This window comes from Heptranchias perlo, chromosome 32 (assembly GCF_035084215.1).
Source record: "Heptranchias perlo isolate sHepPer1 chromosome 32, sHepPer1.hap1, whole genome shotgun sequence".
In the NCBI taxonomy this organism is placed as follows: Eukaryota; Metazoa; Chordata; class Chondrichthyes; order Hexanchiformes; family Hexanchidae; genus Heptranchias; species Heptranchias perlo.
Window position 1 is genome coordinate 11,751,774 of NC_090356.1, and position 20,873 is coordinate 11,772,646.

Sequence of the window (20,873 nt, forward strand, 5' to 3'; positions counted from 1 at the left end):
TGCATCTTTAATAATTTTCACACTTATTAATATATTTACAGCTGAAAGCAACTCTGAATGAACTCCCATCACAATAAATAAATCCTTAAGGTGAAAAAGGAAATTATTAATATATTTTTAATGTCTTATTTATTTATTCACATACTTTCCCAAATCAGAATAACTCTGAATTGCCATAATAATAAATCCTTGAACCTGTAAAAACATAAGAAAAGTCTGGGTTAAGAAAGGGCTGATTTTTCTCTGCTTTGTGCTGCGGATATGCCTATTTCTCAGGCACAAATTAAAGTAAAGGAAAAACATGGAGAGATCTAAGGTGCTGGGCTTCCGGGGGTTTCCCTGCGTTGGGGCAGATCACTTCCACTTGGATCAGGTGAAAGTATTCAAATGGCATTGTAATGAGGCAGGAATGATGTCAACTTGCCTCCTGCCTCATTTTCCTGGGTTTAAACAGGACTGGTCTGGCAGACACCCAGAAGCCAACTTGCCCATTGCAAGTGAGCCTTTGACATTGTGATTAGCCTTTTCAGATTGGTGGATCTGAAAGAGAGTTGCCAGCAACCTCTTCCCATCTCTAAACAGATACATTTCTAGGGAGAGCAAGGAGTATGTGTGAGGCAGGAGGCCTTCTGGCTTCTGGTTTTGGACAGCAGCCAGTGGCCATTGAAGAAGACTGTAGCAGCAGTCCACCTTCATTCCCCAATTTTGGGTGCAAGGTCCTTCCGAGGGGCATTCCTATTATGGGGAAATGTTAGGACCACGATTAATGACCTGAACCACAAATTCAGATAGGTTTAGGTTCTGGACTTGCTTGGGGCGGGGGGGGGGGGGGGAGAGGAGCTCTTCCATTATGGCATCTAATTGTACTGTGAATAACCCTAATGTTTTTCACCTCTTTTATCTTGCTTGGTCGATTATTCCAAGCATTTATCACTCTTTGAGCAGGAGGTGGGAAAGGGAAATTATTTTTGAGACACACATACTGTGTATATGAGTAATATGTATGTCTGCATGTATGTATATGTATCTCAACAATCCAGAGTCCTTGTCCCTTTAACAGTCACGTGACGCGGACTGCCTGCTCCCGCTGAGTATTGGAGCGGAGCGGTGACGTCAGCGGGTTCTCGCCCTGGGCTGCTGGATGCGGAGCGCGAGCGAGCGAGCGAGCGGCCGGCCGCCATTTTAGCGATTGAGCCCGGCAGTGGGAGAGGGATCGGCAGCATGAATTTTATCAGATGTAAACTCTCCGCCTCGTTAGCTTGGCTCTTGCTGACCGTTTTAAGCGGCGTTTCAGCCGGGAAAGGTGAGGATGATTCCCGTTTCTGTGATTAATCACAGTGTTGGGAGAGAGGGTTTATTTTTTTTTTCTCCTTCTTCTTCTCCATCATCTCGTCCCTCTTTTTTGTGCGGCTGGTGTTTTGCTCTCTCTCCTGGCTCCGGCCATGTTCTTGTGGATGCTTTGGGTGTTGATGCTGAGGAGCAAAGGATGGTTTCTTTTAATTTTTGTCAAGATTCTGTGGACACATAGTATTTTTAAACAAAATGTTTTAATTTATTTTAGTTGGGATGAGGAATCCTTCCCTCCCCCCATTCTCCATCGGGATGAGGGAAAGGGGCATCTAGCCAGTCGTAGATTTATTTTTAATTAAAACGTTTCATCCAGCACAGGAATCCGCCCGCCTTCCAGAAAATACTTGGAAAATATTTGTGTCTTTATTTTTTTTCTGCGCCGCTTGGTTATGTGCCTGATGATCGGAGATGCGCTGTGAGGGGAAGCGATCTTGCCTGCCTGCATCTGATTTTAAAATTTAAAACAACTGCGTTTTCAAATGTTTTGGAGGCGTGTAAATTTAAAATTGATTTGAAACGTGTTCTGTTTCCTTGGATGGATCTCACCTTTAAATGTTTCTTAGCGTGTAGTTTTTTCACTGTGGGTTGGTTCTAGGGTTAGCAAAGGGCTAGGCTTTGTTTTTATATAGATCCAAATGACGTTACTTAAAACTGCAGTAGCAGTGTATATTAATCTTAAATATTCATGGTAATTATAGGATTTTCTGTCTCCCGATGGATTTCCAGTCTACCGTTGAATAAACGCTCCACATTTATTTTTTGCCATTCCCTCCTCCAAAAAAAATGTTTCCCCCTTAAATTAAGGAGTTCTGTTAAAAAATCTCCGTTCTCATTTTGCATAGTGCAACAGTACTGCACCAACGTAACATTTTAATCTTGTTTAAATAATTTAAACACGAAGCCTATGCCTTTGCCTTTGACCTTTTTATGAAGAAAAGTTTTTTTTCGTTATTTTGAGAACTTGAACGCAGCTGCAAGAATTAAAAATGGTTCTGTTCTCTTTGCAGTGTTGGTCATTAAGTTTTCTAAGACTTATTGATAAATGACCAAGTCATCCAGACTTTGAAAATGCTTAATGGCTCATATTAAATATTGATTATCCTTTTAAAGCACAAAAGTAGACGCATTGCAGGTTCTTTGATCTGTACCGTTGTTACTTGATGTAGTTTAATGAAATGATTAAATACTAAAATTTTCATGTTGAAATAAGTATCTGACTTGCAAATTCAATTATTTTGAGGAATTAGTGCATGTAGCAGATATATCGTGGATGCTTCTTACTGAGATACTGCAATTGAAATATTCACTGCGTTGGTGTCTTTAATTATAATTAGATGCTGCATTCTAATAGAGCCTGGGTATTAAACTTAATGAATTTACAGTCAGCTTCTCGCTCTCTGAAACATTCTTGATGAAATCTGAGTTTTTCCATAAGTACTTGTGCTAAAGAATACAATTCTGCTGCACCCCTCTTTTTGTATTAGAGTATTTTTATTTCAATGAGGAATGTTGATGACATCAACTGCTTGGAAGGAGTTGCTGAGCTCCACAATGTCAAGGAAGCTGAAGTAACAGTGAAGAAATCATTATTAACCCAGGATGTTCTAATCTTGTAATTTCAAATGTTAAATCTGCTTCACATTAATGAACTCAGTGACTTTTAGTTTTGCCCCTTTCCACAATGCCATCACATTTGCTGTTGTCGCAGAGGAATTCCTGAAAAGCAATAGATAAAATTTAATGGTTGTTGAAGATAACTTGTGTTCCATAGAAAAGGGGATATTGATGCTGAGAGCCGCCTGTTATAGATGAAGTTTTTAGTTCTCAATTCTTATAAATGCTAAATGATAGACATCTGATATGGTTCAGTATTTTCTGGGCACATTGAAGATTGTGAATTGAGTGGTGAAAAATCTGGTCATTGTACGAAAAGACAATTGAACAAGTTTAAACTATTGTGTTTTGGACAGCATCAAGTAGTATAGATCGATACTTGAATTTGTACAAAATGCCTACTAAATAGCAAAAACCTGTTTCCCGGCTAATTGAGGTTTAAAAGTGTACTTTTCTTTGACTTCATGTCCAAATGGAACCGAATATTCAAACTATCATAATTTGTAGTATCGTAATTTTCTTTTGGAATGGTGGCCTGGTTAATGCTTTTGTTTAGGGTGATTTAAGATTCCATTCATTATGCAGAGCATTTCAGGAATTTAAAAAGTCTGTTACTGATTGCATACAACAGTGTATAAACCATGGTGCTAGATTGAAAAGAGCTAACCTATTTTGTACCATGTTACAAGATTTGTTTTGACTAGATGATTGAGATGCTCAGTCACAAGAAAAAGCTGCTTTTGCTTTAAAATGTCTTCATTTGTGGTCTTCACTATTTCACTCTTGCTTTATACATGGTTAGTGAGAGGGGGAGAATCATCTCAGAATTTACTTTGCTCATATCTCTCCTGTAAAATTCCTTTTCCTGCAATATGTTTCATTTCTTTACCCTATATTTTGCAGTGTCCATGGTCAGATGTTTATCTTTTCACTGTAGATAATAGTGAATGATTGCCAACAGCTATAAAGAATGCTTCCATTCTTTGAAGTGGATTGGTTTCTTTTGCTACAGATGCCTCCCATAGAATTGCTACTTGCCGAAAAGATCTGCACGAGATTGATAAGTCTATTGTAAGTTTTTTTTATTAGTGCATTAAGTTCTAAAATAATCCAGATTGGTTGTATAATACTCCCAGGTTACAGGGGTGTGTCTTTTTATTTTACCCTGATCTTGTACTAATCCTAAACAAATGTTGTAAAAGTATTTATTAGAGATCCACTGGGAAACCTGGAATAAGCTTTATATTGCATTTCTCTCTTTTTTGATGAGACCTGTGAAAATCTGCTCCTGTAGTTCCAGTATTTAGTGGACTGTAAATTTGCCTGCAAGAGCACAGGTTACACATTCAAAAGCAATATAGTATATAAGATGACTTCTACTTTTGTAACTGATCTGGAACCCAGATATATTTGACTAATCAAATTTTTTGCTGTTCTGGCTTTGTATTTAAGCATTTGATCTTCAACATCTACAATGACACTTACCAATTGCTCTACTTCCACAATGACACAAAACAATTCCTCTACTTAAAGCTGCTGGAGACAAATGTAAAAGAAATGAAGTGAATTTTGTTTTGGATCATCTTAGTGTGAACAAAATGTTACACAATGCATTAACAAAATTAACTACTTTCATTGCCAAGTGACATAGTATAATTTATCCTAAGGTCACTCATTTTCAGTGTTTTAGTCACAAGAAAGATGCAGAATGTTATCCCATGGATTAGTAGGATGCAGGTTTGTATCTGGCTGCTTATATAGTAAATTTCTGATCTTGGTTGTACCCTCATAGCAACAAGTGATTTGAGGTCAAGTGCGAGGGAAAATGAGGTGTGGGATGTAATGAGATGCCTATGAAGAAGTCATTATTTTTTAAGATGGGGAGGGAGGCTGAATTGTGCAATCTATTTATTAAAAATCTTGCATTTGTGTGCACTTCCTGTCAGCTTTTTCCATTATAAATTCCTATGTCCACATTTATAAGAGAAACTTCCAAAGCAACATGTCATTTTGTAATTACACCCTCTCCATCTCTCTTTCTCCCCCCCCCCCCCCCCCCCCCCAAATGATATCACCACTGGTAAGAGAGTATGATCACCGCATGGCAAGTTTACATACAGTTCCCATTATAAATAGGGACTGATTTACGTCTGTGCACCCTAGTCAAAATATCCTTTGGCCTCCAACTCTGCTTCACCTGAAGATTTCATTTGATCTTGATTCCCTATATGCAACTAGTGAATGTGTAAATTTTTAGGACTACTCTAGGAAGACCATGAGAAGCCTTGTGTGGTGGAGTTCGAAGTTGCCATATCTTTTGCAGTCTAGGTCTCAATTCAGTTCGGAAGATTGTCTGTCTGCTGGTTGTCAGTGAATGAGCCTGGACAGTTGCTGAAGTACATAACATTGAATTGACAATCTCACTCTAGTACTTGTTGATGTGGAGGGAGAAAATTAATCTATTATGGAGATAAGGCGGAGGAGCGGGACTAGCTGGATTGCCCCTTCATAGAGCTGGCGTGGACTCGATGGGCCGAATGGCCTCCTTTGTGCTGTAACCTTTCTATGATTCTACTCTGATGTATTGCTTTGTTGGAGCAGCATTGGAGGCCTTTATCTGACTTGGTGCTTGTCCGATGCTGACATTTGATCCAAATGTTGTAAGATGTTCCATTTCTCTTCTTGCCCCCTTTCCCTAACCACCGATTATGGATATAGAATAAATTCTCCCAGAAAGTTCAGTAGAGTGTCATGGTATGTTGGAGCAGCTGATTCTGATTGATGCTGTGCTTTGACCTGCAATTGGTGCATGTAACAAAAAAAAATTGTGGTTGCCCTGTAGTCTATATTTGCAACAGTTATCTTGCGTTTACTAATCACGATACTGGGCTTTGTCTTAAGATAACAAGTATCTTCAAGCCTGGTTTAACTATTATATTGGTTTTACAGAAAGGAAGTCAGAAGTTGGATACTTAATACAGATTATGCTACCTTATCTTCACTCTTTGTAAGCTTCCAAGGTCAAGGCATGTGCAAAAATCAATATATAAGTCCCCTTTTATTAAATTTAATATTTCTATCCATTTTGTAGTATACAGTGCGGAGCTGAGATTGTATTCTCAATTTCATACTACAATTATGTGATTTTTGATTTTACACCAAAGTGGTTAGGGATTCAAATGTTTGGTTAATATTCGAAACAAATTAATGTGATTTCATCAGCTCACAAGAACATAGTTGGGTTTATGTATCGGATTTTGCATTGATAGTGGGAAAATGTGCGAATAACCTTTTTAATTTATCAACATTTTAATGAGTTAAATTGCTAATATTCAACAGCCTTGTGAGAAGAAACTGAAAACCATATGGAAAATTGAGGGTTAGAATTTTAATCACCATTTAAAAATATGACAAGTCCTATATTCTCCAGCATTACTTTCTGAAGAAGGCTTAAATTTTTCAAATCGCAAGTTTATCTGACTTCGTTTAGGTTTGTGTGAAGAATCACATTCAATAAGTCAAACTATTCTATATAATTTGTAGAGGAGACTGAATAGAATGCATAATGTTTGGCACTTGGTATGACATTGAGTTTTGCTAGCTCATATAAATGAATTTTTAACAAAATATTCTTAAAGCATTATGGACTAATTCTGGAATGTTCTATCCCTAAAATCTTTAGGGTGGATGTCATTTTTCATGTTTTTGTTTGATTCCAGTATGTTGAAGTACAGCTCTTTTGACAACCCAAAACTGGCAATCAAATTTCAGTTTTTGACTCTTGAAAATCTTAATTTGTCTATAACTATTTTGTCCAATAGAAAGCAAACCTCTGATGAATTATCATCATCTGGTCATTAATGTCATTATTTTAGAATCCTGGGTTTTGAATATTCCATTGGGGTACCAATGCAGCTTCATAATGCTGATGCAATTCATGTTGGTTGTTAATTGTGGTTGGTTTGAATGAGAGGTTGAGTTCTTCAACAAAAAAATTATTTTGGGAGGAAGAGCTTGTGGCCTGCTGCCAGAAATTACTTTTATCAATTTTTTTTGAACAGATATAAAATGCATATTTTTCTAAATTGAGTAAACCAGCAAAGTAACTTGCCATTTGATTTTGAGGAGAAATGGTATATATTCAGTTTGGGAAAAACGTTCTTTAAATTTTCTTTCTGTGATAGATGAGATGGCAAATTGTTCAGAAGCTTCTATGTAACTAGCAGCTAGGATCCAGAATTTTTGTAAAAAGTGAATCTCATGCTCATTCTAGAATTACTAAAACTTGAAAAATAAACTTTTCTGTATCTTTCACTCATCTGAAAGTGTTGGCTTTTGCTGGGTAGCCTCTCACAACTAACCCAAGTAGTCATTCTTCATATGTGAGTCTAGACAATGGGCGTCTGCAGGCTGTTCTATTGTAGCTGAGCCTGATCCTATTCTCGCCAGAGGCACACATGGCTCTTTCTAATGAGGGTCAGTAGGTAACAATCATAAACGGGAACCCGAGCTGATATTTAAAAAATTATTTTCTCCCTCCGAGCTGGGGTGCTGGGACCAATTGTGCACTAACTTATGCCCTGACTAAGACCAGTTAACCCTGCATAGACTGGATCAAACCTCGGACCTTCTGGGTTTTAGTGCATTACTCACAAACTAATTGGGGAAGCTTAAGAAATAACTAAATTGAATATAATAAATATTTGTGGCGAGTCATTATAAGCAGTATAAATTTAACATAAGAAATCCACATGTCTTTTGATTAATACTCTTTCCATCAGTCTTTCCTTATTATTGCTTGGCCTCAGAATTTACTGGTAACTTTTACTTTTGATTTCGATGTGACAAATAAGAACTCATTATATTGTCAAGGCTCTTCTAAACTTGCCAAAATATCTTAGTTCTCTCATTGTATATCCCAGGTATTAATAAAGGCTTTTATTATTACCTTCCCAAAGGTTTTCTCCAGAGACTTGATTTTGATCGAATTATCTGCATAATTTTATTATCTTGGATTACTCCAACTTCTAGCAAAATGCCTGCCAGTAGATAATCTGCCATGTTGTACATGAGGTAGTAGTCAAGAGTGTGTTGGATGTTTATAATCTTGTTGGCTACAATAGACATCTGGTTCCAAATTCTCAAATAGTTATGACACAAGAACAATGGAGGACTGCATTGGTGGGTGATTGTTAAAGGCATTACCCAGTGTAGCACTAGATAAACCGTGGAGCAGATAAAACCAGCAGAAGAAAGGGAATCAAGGCAAAGAACGTACCATAGGTCTGGAAGCCCATATGAAACAAGTAGTGACTCAGCAAATTGAAATGTTTTTGTACCAACTAAGAGTTGTCTAGTTCTATAAGGTTTACTAAGGTCCCTGAAAAACGTGCTTATGGAGAGGTAATGTAAGCATTTGAGCATCATGTAAGATGCTTATTATTGTGAGAACAATGCTGGTGGTGCCGGTCTCCTGAAGCATGTGCCTTGCTTACCTAATATCAAGCCAAATGCAAAATTGGCAGAATTTGGCAGGACTGGTTGCTGGGAAAACGTGTTTTTAGCCAGTCTTCCAGGCTGCTGGCTTTGGCATGTCCTGGGAGTTTTACATTTGGTATAATCTTAGAATAAGGGGCTGCTCTTTCAAAACTGAGATGAGGAGAAACTTCTTCACTCAGAGGGTAGTAGGTCTGTGGAATTTGCTGCCCCAGGAAGCTGTGGAAGCTACATCATTAAATAAATTTAAATCAGAAATAGACAGTTTCCTAGAAGTAAAGGGAATTAGGGGTTACGGGGAGCGGGCAGGAAATTGGACATGAATTTAGATTTGAGGTTATGATCAGATCAGCCATGATCTAATTGAATGGCGGAGCAGGCTCGAGGGGCCGATTGGCCGACTCCTGCTCCTATTTCTTATGTTCTCATACAGCAGGATGTGTGATTTGCACTTTGGGAGCCAGGTGGCAATAGTGCATATAAAAGCACCTTAAGAAAGGCAAGACTGTGGAGTGTTGTGAAATGTTTTTAAATTTGCAACCATGAAATGGGAGTAACAGGAGATGTCTGGAACAGAAAAGTTGAGCAACTAGTTGCAATTTTGGAGAATTATATAAGTCTTTGATCAGAAATAGGTGAATAAAATATTGAGTCAGAATCCGAGTTGAGGGAGAGACTGCTTAGCAAAACAGATAAATGCTGATTTTATATTGCATAGGGTGCCTGGTTTCTCTTGGCTGACAGCAACTCTCAAATATACTTGACAGATTTACTTGCCTAGTGCTCAGGAAGACCTTTGTTTACGAGAACAGCACGAAGCACAATATAAAGGTAGCTTTAAATAGGTGCAATCGGAGCTCCCTGGAGAATTCAATAGAGCCTGGTCGCAGTTGATGCACTAAAGCAGAAAGTGAACCAGTACATTCTTGCAAATAGTGGTCTTGTGTATGAAACACAGTCCCATTATGATTTGAAGAATCAGACTTTAACATGGTAAATTAGTAAATCTGAGTAGATCTCAGCTGGGACAGTGATTGGAGGGCTATTATTGTCCTGAGTACTGTGGAAGGGGAAATCAGCCTGGATTTGCATTACTGATTGCTATCCAGTGACTGGCTGTTGGGAAGTGCACATGTTTGGATGTTCGTGAGAACAGCGTTAGGTTTGGATGTAATTTCCTGCCTACTGTTATTTACTGTGTAACTTTACATTTGAAGAATAGCCATTGGATAAAATATTAGAGGGCGTGAGGAACCATAAGAGCGTCATCTTTTAGGGCAGTAGGGGAGAAACTTCAGGGAGGGGAAAGCAAACACTGGAGATTTGAGATAATTTGAAGTATTGAGGGAGCAAATGCATGCATATATGCTTATTAACCAATATTGCATTTCATTTACTTGTGATTTAAAAAAAAAAATCTGTTCAGATGAGGTTTGTTTACCACCTGGGCATTGAACATTTTTGCATTCCAGACCCCCTAGTGTCAGCATCAAGCACTGTCAGGTCAGGGATGATGCAGGTGGTTGCAGAGTAAAATTCTCTACTGTCTCATCAATGTGCCTTGGTCTCAACCTCAGAAAAGCACACGCCTAATGCACCCACATGACATTTGTATCTCCCACAGTAGCCAACTTGTGGCCTTTGAGTGAAGTTGCCATTTATTGTCAGTTTTGTTCTGTGGGTATGTGCCCACTAAGAATTGGGATGAGGCTGCAGAAATACATTTTGCATAGTACCCTTAGTGTAACAGACTAGAAGACTTTAATCCCAGCAGTCTGTTGTATTCAGATCCAGGTCGCAGAGATTTTTGAGTAAGCTAAACAAATACGATTAATCTGAAATGGTAAATTGTTAGAATCCGGCAAACATTCTGAAACATGTTTCTGGAATGGTGGTTACTAGGTAACGCTCGTATGAGCATTGGGACCCATATGCTGATTTAGTCACTGTTCCCTTGGTAGCTGTAACAGCTCTCTGAAAGCAATCTATTGGTGTGTTAAATGTTCCTTGCCTAGAACACTGGGGTAGTTCCCTATTCCAATTATTTACACTTGCCTAAAATTAGCTACTAGTTAACTTGATATAGAAAGATAACTGTTAACATTTCTTAACAGTTCACCAAACTGATTTCTTCTCTTCCCATCCCTGGTATCCCAAGCTACCTCTTGCCAAAAGGATGTTGTAGTGGTTCAGCTTGCATACCTTTTGGTTCTCAACTGTGCCGATAGGGAAAATTGCATTTAAGCCAGTAATATTGTATGATCCCCTTAATGTAAAGTTACTATCGCCATTAGTGATAAACTTATAACCATCTGTACTTTTGCCCTACTATTATAGCTGAAAATACTCTTTCCACATTTCTCCCAAGTTTGGAAAGACGATCTATCATTTTACGTACCAGCAATTTCATTTTACTGAAATCCTAATGACTATTTTGATACCACACTTACTTTGCCCTCTTAACAGCAACGGAGCGCTGGTTGGCAAATAGATAAAATACACTTAGTGGCGGTTCTGCAGTCAACAGCATGAAACATCTCAAGTAAGGGATCTGCAATTTACCTCTGGCACCTCTTTTGATCACTGTAATATAAATCCCTCTTCAGCTACAGGAGAAGAGACAGCTCTTGGGTGTGTCTAGTCAGTGCATTTCATACTGATGTCATGATGTGCTAAATGCAGGGAGGAAAAATTGTCAGACTGAAAAGGAGGATTAATATCTAGACTAACTTTAAAAGCAAAGTTTAAAAGAACACATGAACTTAATTGGCAATAATTTGAATACTAGGGGTGAGAGGATTGCATATCAGATGGAGCTTTTTCTCCTCAATGCAATGGTGTGAGAAGTACAGCAATTTAAATTGTGCATGAGTTTGGGCATTATGGAGGGTTTTTGTTCAAGGGAAGTCGTTTGGTATGAAAAAGGAAACAGCTTTTTGGAGGTAACTTCAGGTAGATTTGCAAGCTATGTGAAGATGCAAAGAAGCTATCTTTGAAAAATGAAAGGAAACCAGATTCTCATCGCCCGCTTTGCCAATTACTAGGAAGAAAAATTGTGTTGAAACCATTTAAGCTGCAACTACCTTTTTCATTCTGCTGGTTCTCTAAATGTTAGTATTCACTCAGAAGTATAGTCACTCAGAAGTGTAGTTGGGGATTGCAGTTTCTGATGGCAGCTTACTTCAACAAAAAGCTTTTCAAACACAGTAATTTTTTGCTAATTGTTGTAACCATCATTAGTAAAACACTTTAATTGAAGCCATTTTCTCAGCATGACAATTTGAAGTGACTCTGTACTAGGGCTTTTATTCCCTACAAACATATTTTTAGCCTCTATAAAAGCACCTGAATTCTGAATTTTCACTGGCGTAAACAGACCCACTTCATGAGTTAGTTGTGTGTTGATACTCCTATGGTCATGTAAACCAAACCAGGACTTTACTATGCAATCTCTCCCATTCTGACATGCTATAATTAAATCATCTGCGTGGGCATGCAATATTCAATATATGCAGCTATCTTTGTAAAATTTTATAAACAAGATACAGGAGAGGAAGCTTTAGGCATGCATAAGTGCCAACAGGACTGTGGTTAAACCAGCAAAAATTTGCACCAAGTCTCAACACAAACTACTGAATGCAATTTGGGCCCATATGTACTAGAGATTTGGTGAAATATAGAGAACAAGAGGAAGCAATTCGAAGGTTTGGCATGAATGTTGAGTTGGCATCGGTGTAACATCAGCCTAGTTTATACCAGAAATGATTCAAAGTCCATGAATTAGCCAGCATATGCTATAATAGAACATCACTCATCTGCATATGGGAAATGACACCTTTTTGTGCAAATAATGAGATTATCAGGTAATCTCCAAATGAATCTTTTTATTATGTGCACAATTTGTAAATGGAAACCTGCATGCAGTGTGTGGTTGGAGGCCAGTTCCCGACCCATTACCAGTCTTGGTAGCCATGTTCAGCGAAGCCATTAAGTTCTATATTTGTTTTCTTCTCCCTTTTTAGTTTGTGTGTGGTGGGAATGATTATAATATTTCAGAAACTCCCTCATGGCTGTTGCATGTCTTCAATGGTTAGTTTGCTTTTAATTTAAATTTAGTAATGTGCTGTAGTGAATGCATCTCTTCGGCCTGTCATAGTAAGTTGGCCCTCCGGTAATGGCATAGGCAATCCTAATCTAATCTGTGTCAGAGTAAAGTAGAGGTAGGAGTAAGTCATGCAATTTGCATATAACGTATATGAATTGAAGTCTAAAAGTTCTGTTACTGCCTTTAAACATGCCAGCAAATCCTCAGAGCTGACATTAGGAATCCTTTCTCTCTCTCCTGCCCCCTTCCCAACCAGGCCTTTAATAGTTAATAACCTGCATTTTGTTTATTTCACTGCAATAAAATGGTAGTAAATGCCTATTTTATTGACATCACTGTGTGGGTTTAACAATGGGTGGACTGACTATTTAGCGCAAACAATGGCAGCACTCAATAATTCATTCTGCTGGCTTTTCTTAAGCAATGAAAATTACATTCAGGAGAAAATTTGATGTTAAACTATGGCACAACGAACATAGTCTAGCTCACTAGATTTTGTGTTTAAATGACTTGGCTGAGTTCGTTACATTACAATTTTGTAAATGCCTCCATTTGCTATTTAAATCTATTCTTTATATTTTGATTCTGATTTGCTGTGAGCGTCCTCATTTGGCCTCTGACAGTTTTCGTGATAGTTTGAAGGGAAGAAATAGGAAGCCAGTGGATGTTAAATTTTGGATCATGGAACACCAGTGATTTAAATACATAGTAACTGCACCATGTTTTGAGTAATTGAAATGGGTTAACACTTAATTTCTAGCAGTGTAATTTAAGTACAATTCCAACAATTTTCTTGCAGTTATCATTTTGATCTCTTCTTGAAGGTGACTTTAAAAAAAAATCCTGTTCAGTTTTCTTCCATCCTCTGGTGAAGGTGCTAACACATGCTTAGAGCCTAGAAAGCAATTATTGGCAGGTTATTTGACTAAAAGGGGACAGACATTCAGCGCTCACCTGATGTTTACATGCGCACCTTTTAGCAGGATTCGCTGGATACTCTGGAATGGTGGAGTTGGAATGCTACCTTGTTTTTTTTCCCCCACGATAGTCCAAGGCAGCTGAGGCCAAGTATAGCATCCCTACTGCTGAGTTTCACCAACTCGGTATAGAGTGGTAATTGAACCTGGGACATTCTTGATCTTTATGACTCAGTTCCATACTAGTCCATGTGTTTACGGGAAAAAAAATGCTGAAGTACACAGCAGGTTAGTCAGCATCTGTCGAGAGAGGTTCTGACATTTTGAGTGTCGACCCATCATCAACAACTTGCATTTATATAGCGACTTTAGCATAGCAAAACATCCCAAGACACTTCAGAGGTGTAATCAATAAATGGATGCTGAGATAAGGGAGGAGATATTAGAAGTGATGTCCAAATGATTGGTCAAAGAGGTGGGTTTGAGGGTCTTAAAGGAGGAGTGGGAGATGCAGGGGTGAAAGGGTTTAGGGAGGGAATTCCATAGCATGGGGCCAAAAGTGGCTGGAGGCCAATGATGGGGGATGGGGAATTCAAAAGAAACTGATGTCAGGAAGGGGGTTGTGTTGGCAATGGTTACGAGATAAGGAGAAGTGAAACTATAAAGAAATGTAAACATAAGAATTTTGGCTTTTGGGAACTGGGAGCCAATGAAGGTGAGCAAGGGCAGGGTGATGGGTGAGCAGGACTTGATGCAGGATAGGATATGGGCAGCAGAATTTGCATGTGCTGGTTTACAGCGGGTGGAGGATGGGAGTCTGGTTAGGAGAGTATTGGAATAGTCAAGTCTGGAGGTGACAAAGGCGTGAATGAGGATTTCAGCAGCAGATAGACAGAGGTAGGGTTGGAGGTGCGCAATATTATGCTGATTGAAGTATGCAGTCTACGGGATAGGGAGGATAAGGAGCTCAGTTTTGGGTCGAATAGGACACTGAGGTTGCTAATAGTCTGGTTCAGCCTAATAGAGGCCGGGGAGTGGGATGGAATCGGTGGCAAGTGTACAGTTAATAGCTTTGGTCTTCCCAATGTTTAGTTGGAGGAAATTGCGGCTCATCCAAGACTGGATGTTGTGAAACAGTGACAACAGAGGCAAGGAAAGAGGAAAGGGCGATTGACGATGAGACGGTAGTTTTAGGATAAGTTGATCAGCAGTGGGTTTTTTTTTGGTGGGAGGGGGTAATGGTGGTTCTGAAATGGAGGGGAACCATACCCGAGGGGTTGGGGCCATTTACAATGTCAGCTAGCATGGAGGCCAGAAAGCAAAGTTGTGTGGTCAGGGGTTCAATGGGATTTATAAAGATTTAGGAGCAAGCCTTCAACAAAGGGGTTATATGGCAGGGGACAGATCCCTTGTTTTTCTCATGCTTAATCAAGTGCTGTTAGGTTGGGCTTCTGTAACTTGATTCCAATACATCCCTTTCACATGTGTGATGCAAGTGGTTTACAGCCATATGAGTTTGTGTGTCGTTTCGTAGTATTAACTAACTATATTTTTGCACTAAATTAACAGTTTAGTTGAAGGTCATAATGATAACTGGTGTGGGAAATGTAATACTGAAGCACTGGAGGTATCCTGGATTTAGGTTTAAGGTATGTTGAATCAGCATAGGAACTATTTTGTTCAACTGCATCCTTTCTATTATGAATGCTCCTCTGAACTTTTTTTTAAAAAATTCTAAATTTAAAGACATCATGCTACACTGTTCCTCCCTCCATCTCTTCTGACTTGTACTTTCCCAGAATCTGAAACTCCTTGCCTTCCTCGTTCTGTCATTCCTCCTATGATCTTCATTCTTATAAAAACCCAAGTTTTGCATCACCCAATTACTACTACTTGATTTACTTTGTTATCTTTTATTCTTTTCAGCTTTGCTGTGCACAAAAGGCCTCAGCCCTTCACCTTGGTTTTCAGTTTTTTAAAAAAAACTGTCAAGCAGGGACTAGATACAAACAAACTTGTTTCTCATAATGTATCCCCATATTTGAGGTTTTTTTTGACTGATGTTGGCCATGATTGTAAATGTGGTATAAATTTTTTTTAAATCATTTTTTCCCTGGATTTAACAATTATGAACTCATACTACCAGATATTAATTTTTAGTGTTTACTATATTCGAAAATTAGCATTTAATAGCACCGTGTCTGAAATCTGAATTCACATACAATGAATTACTTTAATGTACTGTAATATAATGTGTGCAGTGCAAAATTTTATGCATTCTATTAATTGCGGACCTTGAATCTGCAATTGTTTCTTACCGATGTTTTGTATTTTGTATGTGACAGTAACTACGTGCATGCTTTTGCTGTTGAATTTGTGTGTGAGGTTTATTGTGCTGTAGTTTTGTTCCTGCAGGAAGCTTCTCATAGACAATGTAATCGGCCCTATTTACTTAGCAGGATAGATTTAGTTACAGGTATAAAAAAGTTACATGATCTGGCCATGAGCCTTCCACGATATTGGGAAGAAATATACAGGTCAGGAATGGAACAGGTGCATTAGTGGCTTGTATAATAGCCTGCCTGCCTGTGGCCAGAAAAATTGCCACCTATTGGTAGGTTGTAACACCAGAGGTGGCAATTTAATTTAACTGCACTTGCTGTTTGAAGTAATTAGGTCTCTGATCCTCCACTCCCTTTCCATTAAGTGTACACTCCTAGTCTTTGAATTTTTTCTCCTAAAATTGCAATAGCTCCCATTATATTGCATCTGCTTTCAATTTAATGTGGAGGATTGTTCAGAACACTCCGTTTTTGTTTACCATTATTTTTAATGATAACTGAACATATATACTTATTTGTTTCTGGGAATTATGCTGTAATGTGTTGCATTCAATTAGTGTAGAGTGCAATAAAGCTATATATTAACCAAAGGAAGAGTGTTTTAATACTGTTAGTAAAAAGCTGACACATTTAACCCTCCTGCAATTAGATGCAGGATAAATTAGTGGAGATTGAACATAATGTTGGCTTTTGTGTTCCCGCTCCACCCACTGCCACCCCCCATCAAAACTATAAAAGTACTTTAGGTCTCTGAAGTTTTATTGTTGTCTAAACTGATCAGCATGTGTTAGCATTTTTGACCTTCCAGGTTAGCAATTGAGATTGGTTTCCTATACAACAAAAAAAAATTCCAGTCCGTTTCCCTTCAAACAGTCTAGAATGTGTATTTAAAAAAAAATTTCAGTATAAAGTGAGCAAAGTTTTTTTTTCTCGCACTTCCGCTCCTCAGCACTCTTGCTCCATGTTTCTCCTCCCCTCCATCTTCCCCTCCCCCCGTTCCATCTCCATCCTCCCCCCCCCCCCCCCCCCCCCCCCGTTCCATCTCTTCCTCATGTTTATCTTTGAGTGCTCTAAATGAAAATATCCCATAATGTCTGACAGTACTACTTCAATGCCTTTTATTTGCAGAAACACTTCCACTTGAGGTTATGTTATATGCTGGAGCTGCTGGTTCTTGGTATTATCTATTCTTCTGCATTGTAAGGTGTATTACACATTAAAGCATTCATAGTTATTTAAAAGTTACAATCTTGATTTTTCTTTTCTGGCATCAGGCCTTTTAAATGGTGTCTGGGGAGGCAGGAGGCTACGACAGAAAGGGGATGTTTAATGGTGAAAATAACAGTCCTGAGGAGAGCCTGGTGAACATGAAACATCGACTTCCTGACCTTTTACTCCGCAGATGCTGCCAGACCTGCTGATTATTTTCAGCTTTTTCTATTTTTGTTTTTTTGGAAATTGCACTGCTGAACTGTATGGACATGACCAGAGAAAATTACTAGTCCGTGTCAGGCATTTACATCTGTAAGTCACAGCAGTGGTATCTCCGAAAGGATCATTGGAAAATGTACTATTTCATAGAATCTTACAGCATAGAAATAGCCCATTTGACCCATCATGCCTGCTCTTTGGAAGAGCAATCCAATTAGTCCCACTCCCTGCTCTTTCCCCCCAGCTCTGCAAATTTTTCCTTTTCAGGTATTTATCCAATTCCCTTTTAAAGCTATTATTGAACCTGCTTTCACCACCCTCCAGATCATCATAACTCAACGCGTAAAATTTTTTTTTCTCATCTCCCCTCTAATTCTTTTACCAACTATCCTAAATCTGTGTCCCCTGGTAACCGACCCTCCTGCCAGTGGAAACAGTTTCTGTACAGAATGCAATGGTTCCATGGATAATTGCACTATGTGGTGCACTGAGCTGAGATCAGGAAGTTCCCAGATTTGTTCCTCTTTTGGGCAGTGGTGGGAGTACTCCATGGACTAGAAACCTTAGTTTCTACTCCAAATCACTATCTAATGGCTCCTACTGGAAGTGTGCATGTATGGATGTCTGGCAATGACTGGATCAATTTGAAGTGGTTCTCTGGTTCTGGTAGAACTAGTGGTACCTCATTATGTTACAGATGGCTATAAAGGGGCATTTTTTGTAATAGCAGTACTATAATGAAGGTGTAACCTTTATATTCTGGTTGTTGCTAGTTCTGGAGTATTGAAAGGGATTGCAGGTAATATCAATGTACTGCATAAACTACTATTCTATGTTGAGAGGATGTGCACAATAAAGTCCATTTCTATCTGTGGAGTTCAAAGTATATTCTACTACTCAACTAGACTATTGTGAATTTCGCTTACTTCCATTTTTCTGGGATCTAGTACTATAATCCTGGGCACAGTATGTGGAAATACAGAGGATTGATTGGGGTGCACCAGACTTGCATTAGAATTGGTTACAAGATATGGGTTTTATTCTGAAATGGATGTAGTTTATATTCGACCAGATTCAGCTGCTGCAATTCAGATGGATTGTATGGTTCATCAGTGGTCCAGTTCGCTCCAGAGTTATCCATTATCTGACATTCTATTCATATAGTACAGCCAGGATAGTCACTAATTGACTCTATAGATAACAATGATTTGCTGCTGTCCATATACCCTGCTTTACATTGTTAACTGCAATATGGAACCCTCCAAATTTCTTTTGCAATCTGGATTCCACTTGACAACGAATAGTCTATTATTTTTCAAACTGGATTGGATTCTTGCTGTTGGTAGGTGGTTTGAAATCAGTTTGTGGAGATTACTAGCTGCAGTGAAACTGACCTCCACTGGTTTTGGGCGCACATTTTACATAATGTCAGCACATCAATAATCTTGCAAGGACATTTTCCAAAATTTCAAAGGGCTGCAATATAATCCAGCACACTGGTTAGTGTTATGATAGTTTGGAGATTGGCGTTGAATTTCAGTAAATTCATTTGTACTTGCTTTTTTTTGTACCATTTTTCTTCCTCCTTTCTGAAGGTGCTGACTCTTACTGGGGTGCAGTTCTTTGGGTGTGGACCCTTAATACATCACCCAAGTACTTTTTAATGTGTGAGCCGACCCAAGTGTTGGTAAGCTTTTTGACATAGAGGGTACTATAGCTGATCCTACTCTTGCATGATGTTCACGTGCGCTTGCAAGTAGAGGTCACTGGATAACGATCAGAAACAGGATGCATAGCTGGCTTTTGTTTTAGCCCAATTGTAATGCTCCAGTTGCTGCCACAGCTAAGATCTGACTTGGCAAAGAATGGGAATTCTATCTGGGACCTGCTGGCTTGTATGGCTGCTCCATCAAGTAAAGCCTTCAGCCACAAGGCGATGGAAGGGTTGGGACAAAGCCTTGGTTTAAACTTTTAACTATTGCTCATCTAAATAGTTAAAGCTTAACTTTCCCAATTGTAAAAGATAATTGGTTATCTCTTTGAGAAGAAAATGCAAGGACTGTCTCCTCCCTGAGGAGGATGATAACAGACGTCAGAAGGGTATGGACAGACTAGTGAAATGGGCAGACACATGGCAGATGTAATTTAACACAGAAGTGTGAAGTGATACGTTTTGATAGGAAGAATGAGAAGAGGCAATATAAACTTAATGGTACAATTTTAAAGGGGGTGCAGGAACAGAGACACTGTGGGAGGGGGGTGGTGTGTATGTACACATATCTTTGAAGGTGGCAGGACAAATTAAGAAGGCTTTTTTCAAAGAAAAGTATATGGGATCCTTGGCTTTATAAATAGAGGCATGGAGTACAAAAGCAAAGGAGTTATGCTAAACCTTTATACTGGTTAACCCTCAGCTGGACTGTTTTCAATTCTGAGCACCACACTTTAGGAAGGATGTCAAGGCCTGAGAGAAGGTGCAGAAGAGATTTACTAGAATGGTACCAGGGATGAGGAACTTCAGTTATGTGGAGAAGCTGAGGTTGTTCTCCTGAGAGCAGAGAAGGTCAAAAGGAGATTTGATAGAGGTGTTCAAAATCATGAACAGTTTTGATGAGTAAATAAGGCAAAACTGTTTCCAGTGGCAGAAGGGTTGATAACCAGAGGACACAGATTTAAAGTGATTGGCGAAAGAACTGGAGGTGACATGAGGAGAAAAAAAATGTACACAGCGCTTTGTGTTCTGGAATGCACTGCCTGAAAGGGTGATGGAAGCAGATTCAGTCGTAACTTTCAGTAGGGTATTGGATAAATACTTGAAGGGAAAAAATTGTAGGGCTATTGGAAAGAGCAGGGGAGTGGGACTAATTAGATAGCTCTACCAAAGAGCCAGTACTTGCACAATGGGCCGAATGGTGGCCTCCTGTGCTGTATTATTCTTAGCCATTATCAACACACATGCACCTAATAGAATGGATTTGTAGATCAGCATATGGTGCATTAAACATTTCCTTTGATTAAAATGGAGCTCTCTGGGGGGGTTATTGGTTGCAAAGAAAGTACTCCTGCAACTTGCCTGTTTGATGGTGTGTGGGGAAGCAATACAAGTTGTCACAGAAGAATCCAATAAAGAGGAGGCAGTCTGTTTAAAAGGGCCAGAAGCCTTTGGAGATGGTTAATTCTGTAACTGGTAATGTAAGTTTTATATATGTTTTTTTCATACAGTACAGAATCTACACTGATGGATATCATTACATTTTGGCTGTGTGATGAATGTGATCTGTTAAAATGAAGCTGTTGTATTTTGTTGACTTCAAAATACCTTAAGGAAAATAGTTAAGATAAATGATGGGACTGATCTAGATTGTGAAACAGGACAGTATTCTCAAAAATGAACGAAATTTGATCAAATTTTGACTGGCTGAGCATAGTCTATTTGGGCATATTTATAATTTTTATTGAGATACTGTACTGAATTAACTTCATTGATTATGATGTGGAGATGCCGGTGATGGACTGGGGTTGACAATTGTAAACAATTTTACAACACCAAGTTATAGTCCAACGATTTTTATTTGAAATCTACAAGCTTTCGGAGGCTTCCTCCTTCCTCATGTAATG

General features: G+C 38.8%; 1 protein-coding gene across 4 annotated transcripts in view; it reads left to right on the plus strand.

Moving 5' to 3' along the window:
- Window positions 1–1,176: 1,176 nt before the first annotated feature.
- clstn1 (calsyntenin 1) overlaps window positions 1,177–20,873 on the plus strand; it is an 80,098-nt gene continuing 60,401 nt past the window's right edge. For all 4 annotated transcript variants that reach the window (XM_067970351.1, XM_067970353.1, XM_067970352.1 and 1 more), the window contains exon 1: window positions 1,177–1,303. In XM_067970351.1, the coding sequence (XP_067826452.1) occupies window positions 1,222–1,303 (82 nt within the window). In that variant the 5' untranslated portion in view covers window positions 1,177–1,221. The remainder of the gene's footprint in view (window positions 1,304–20,873) is intronic.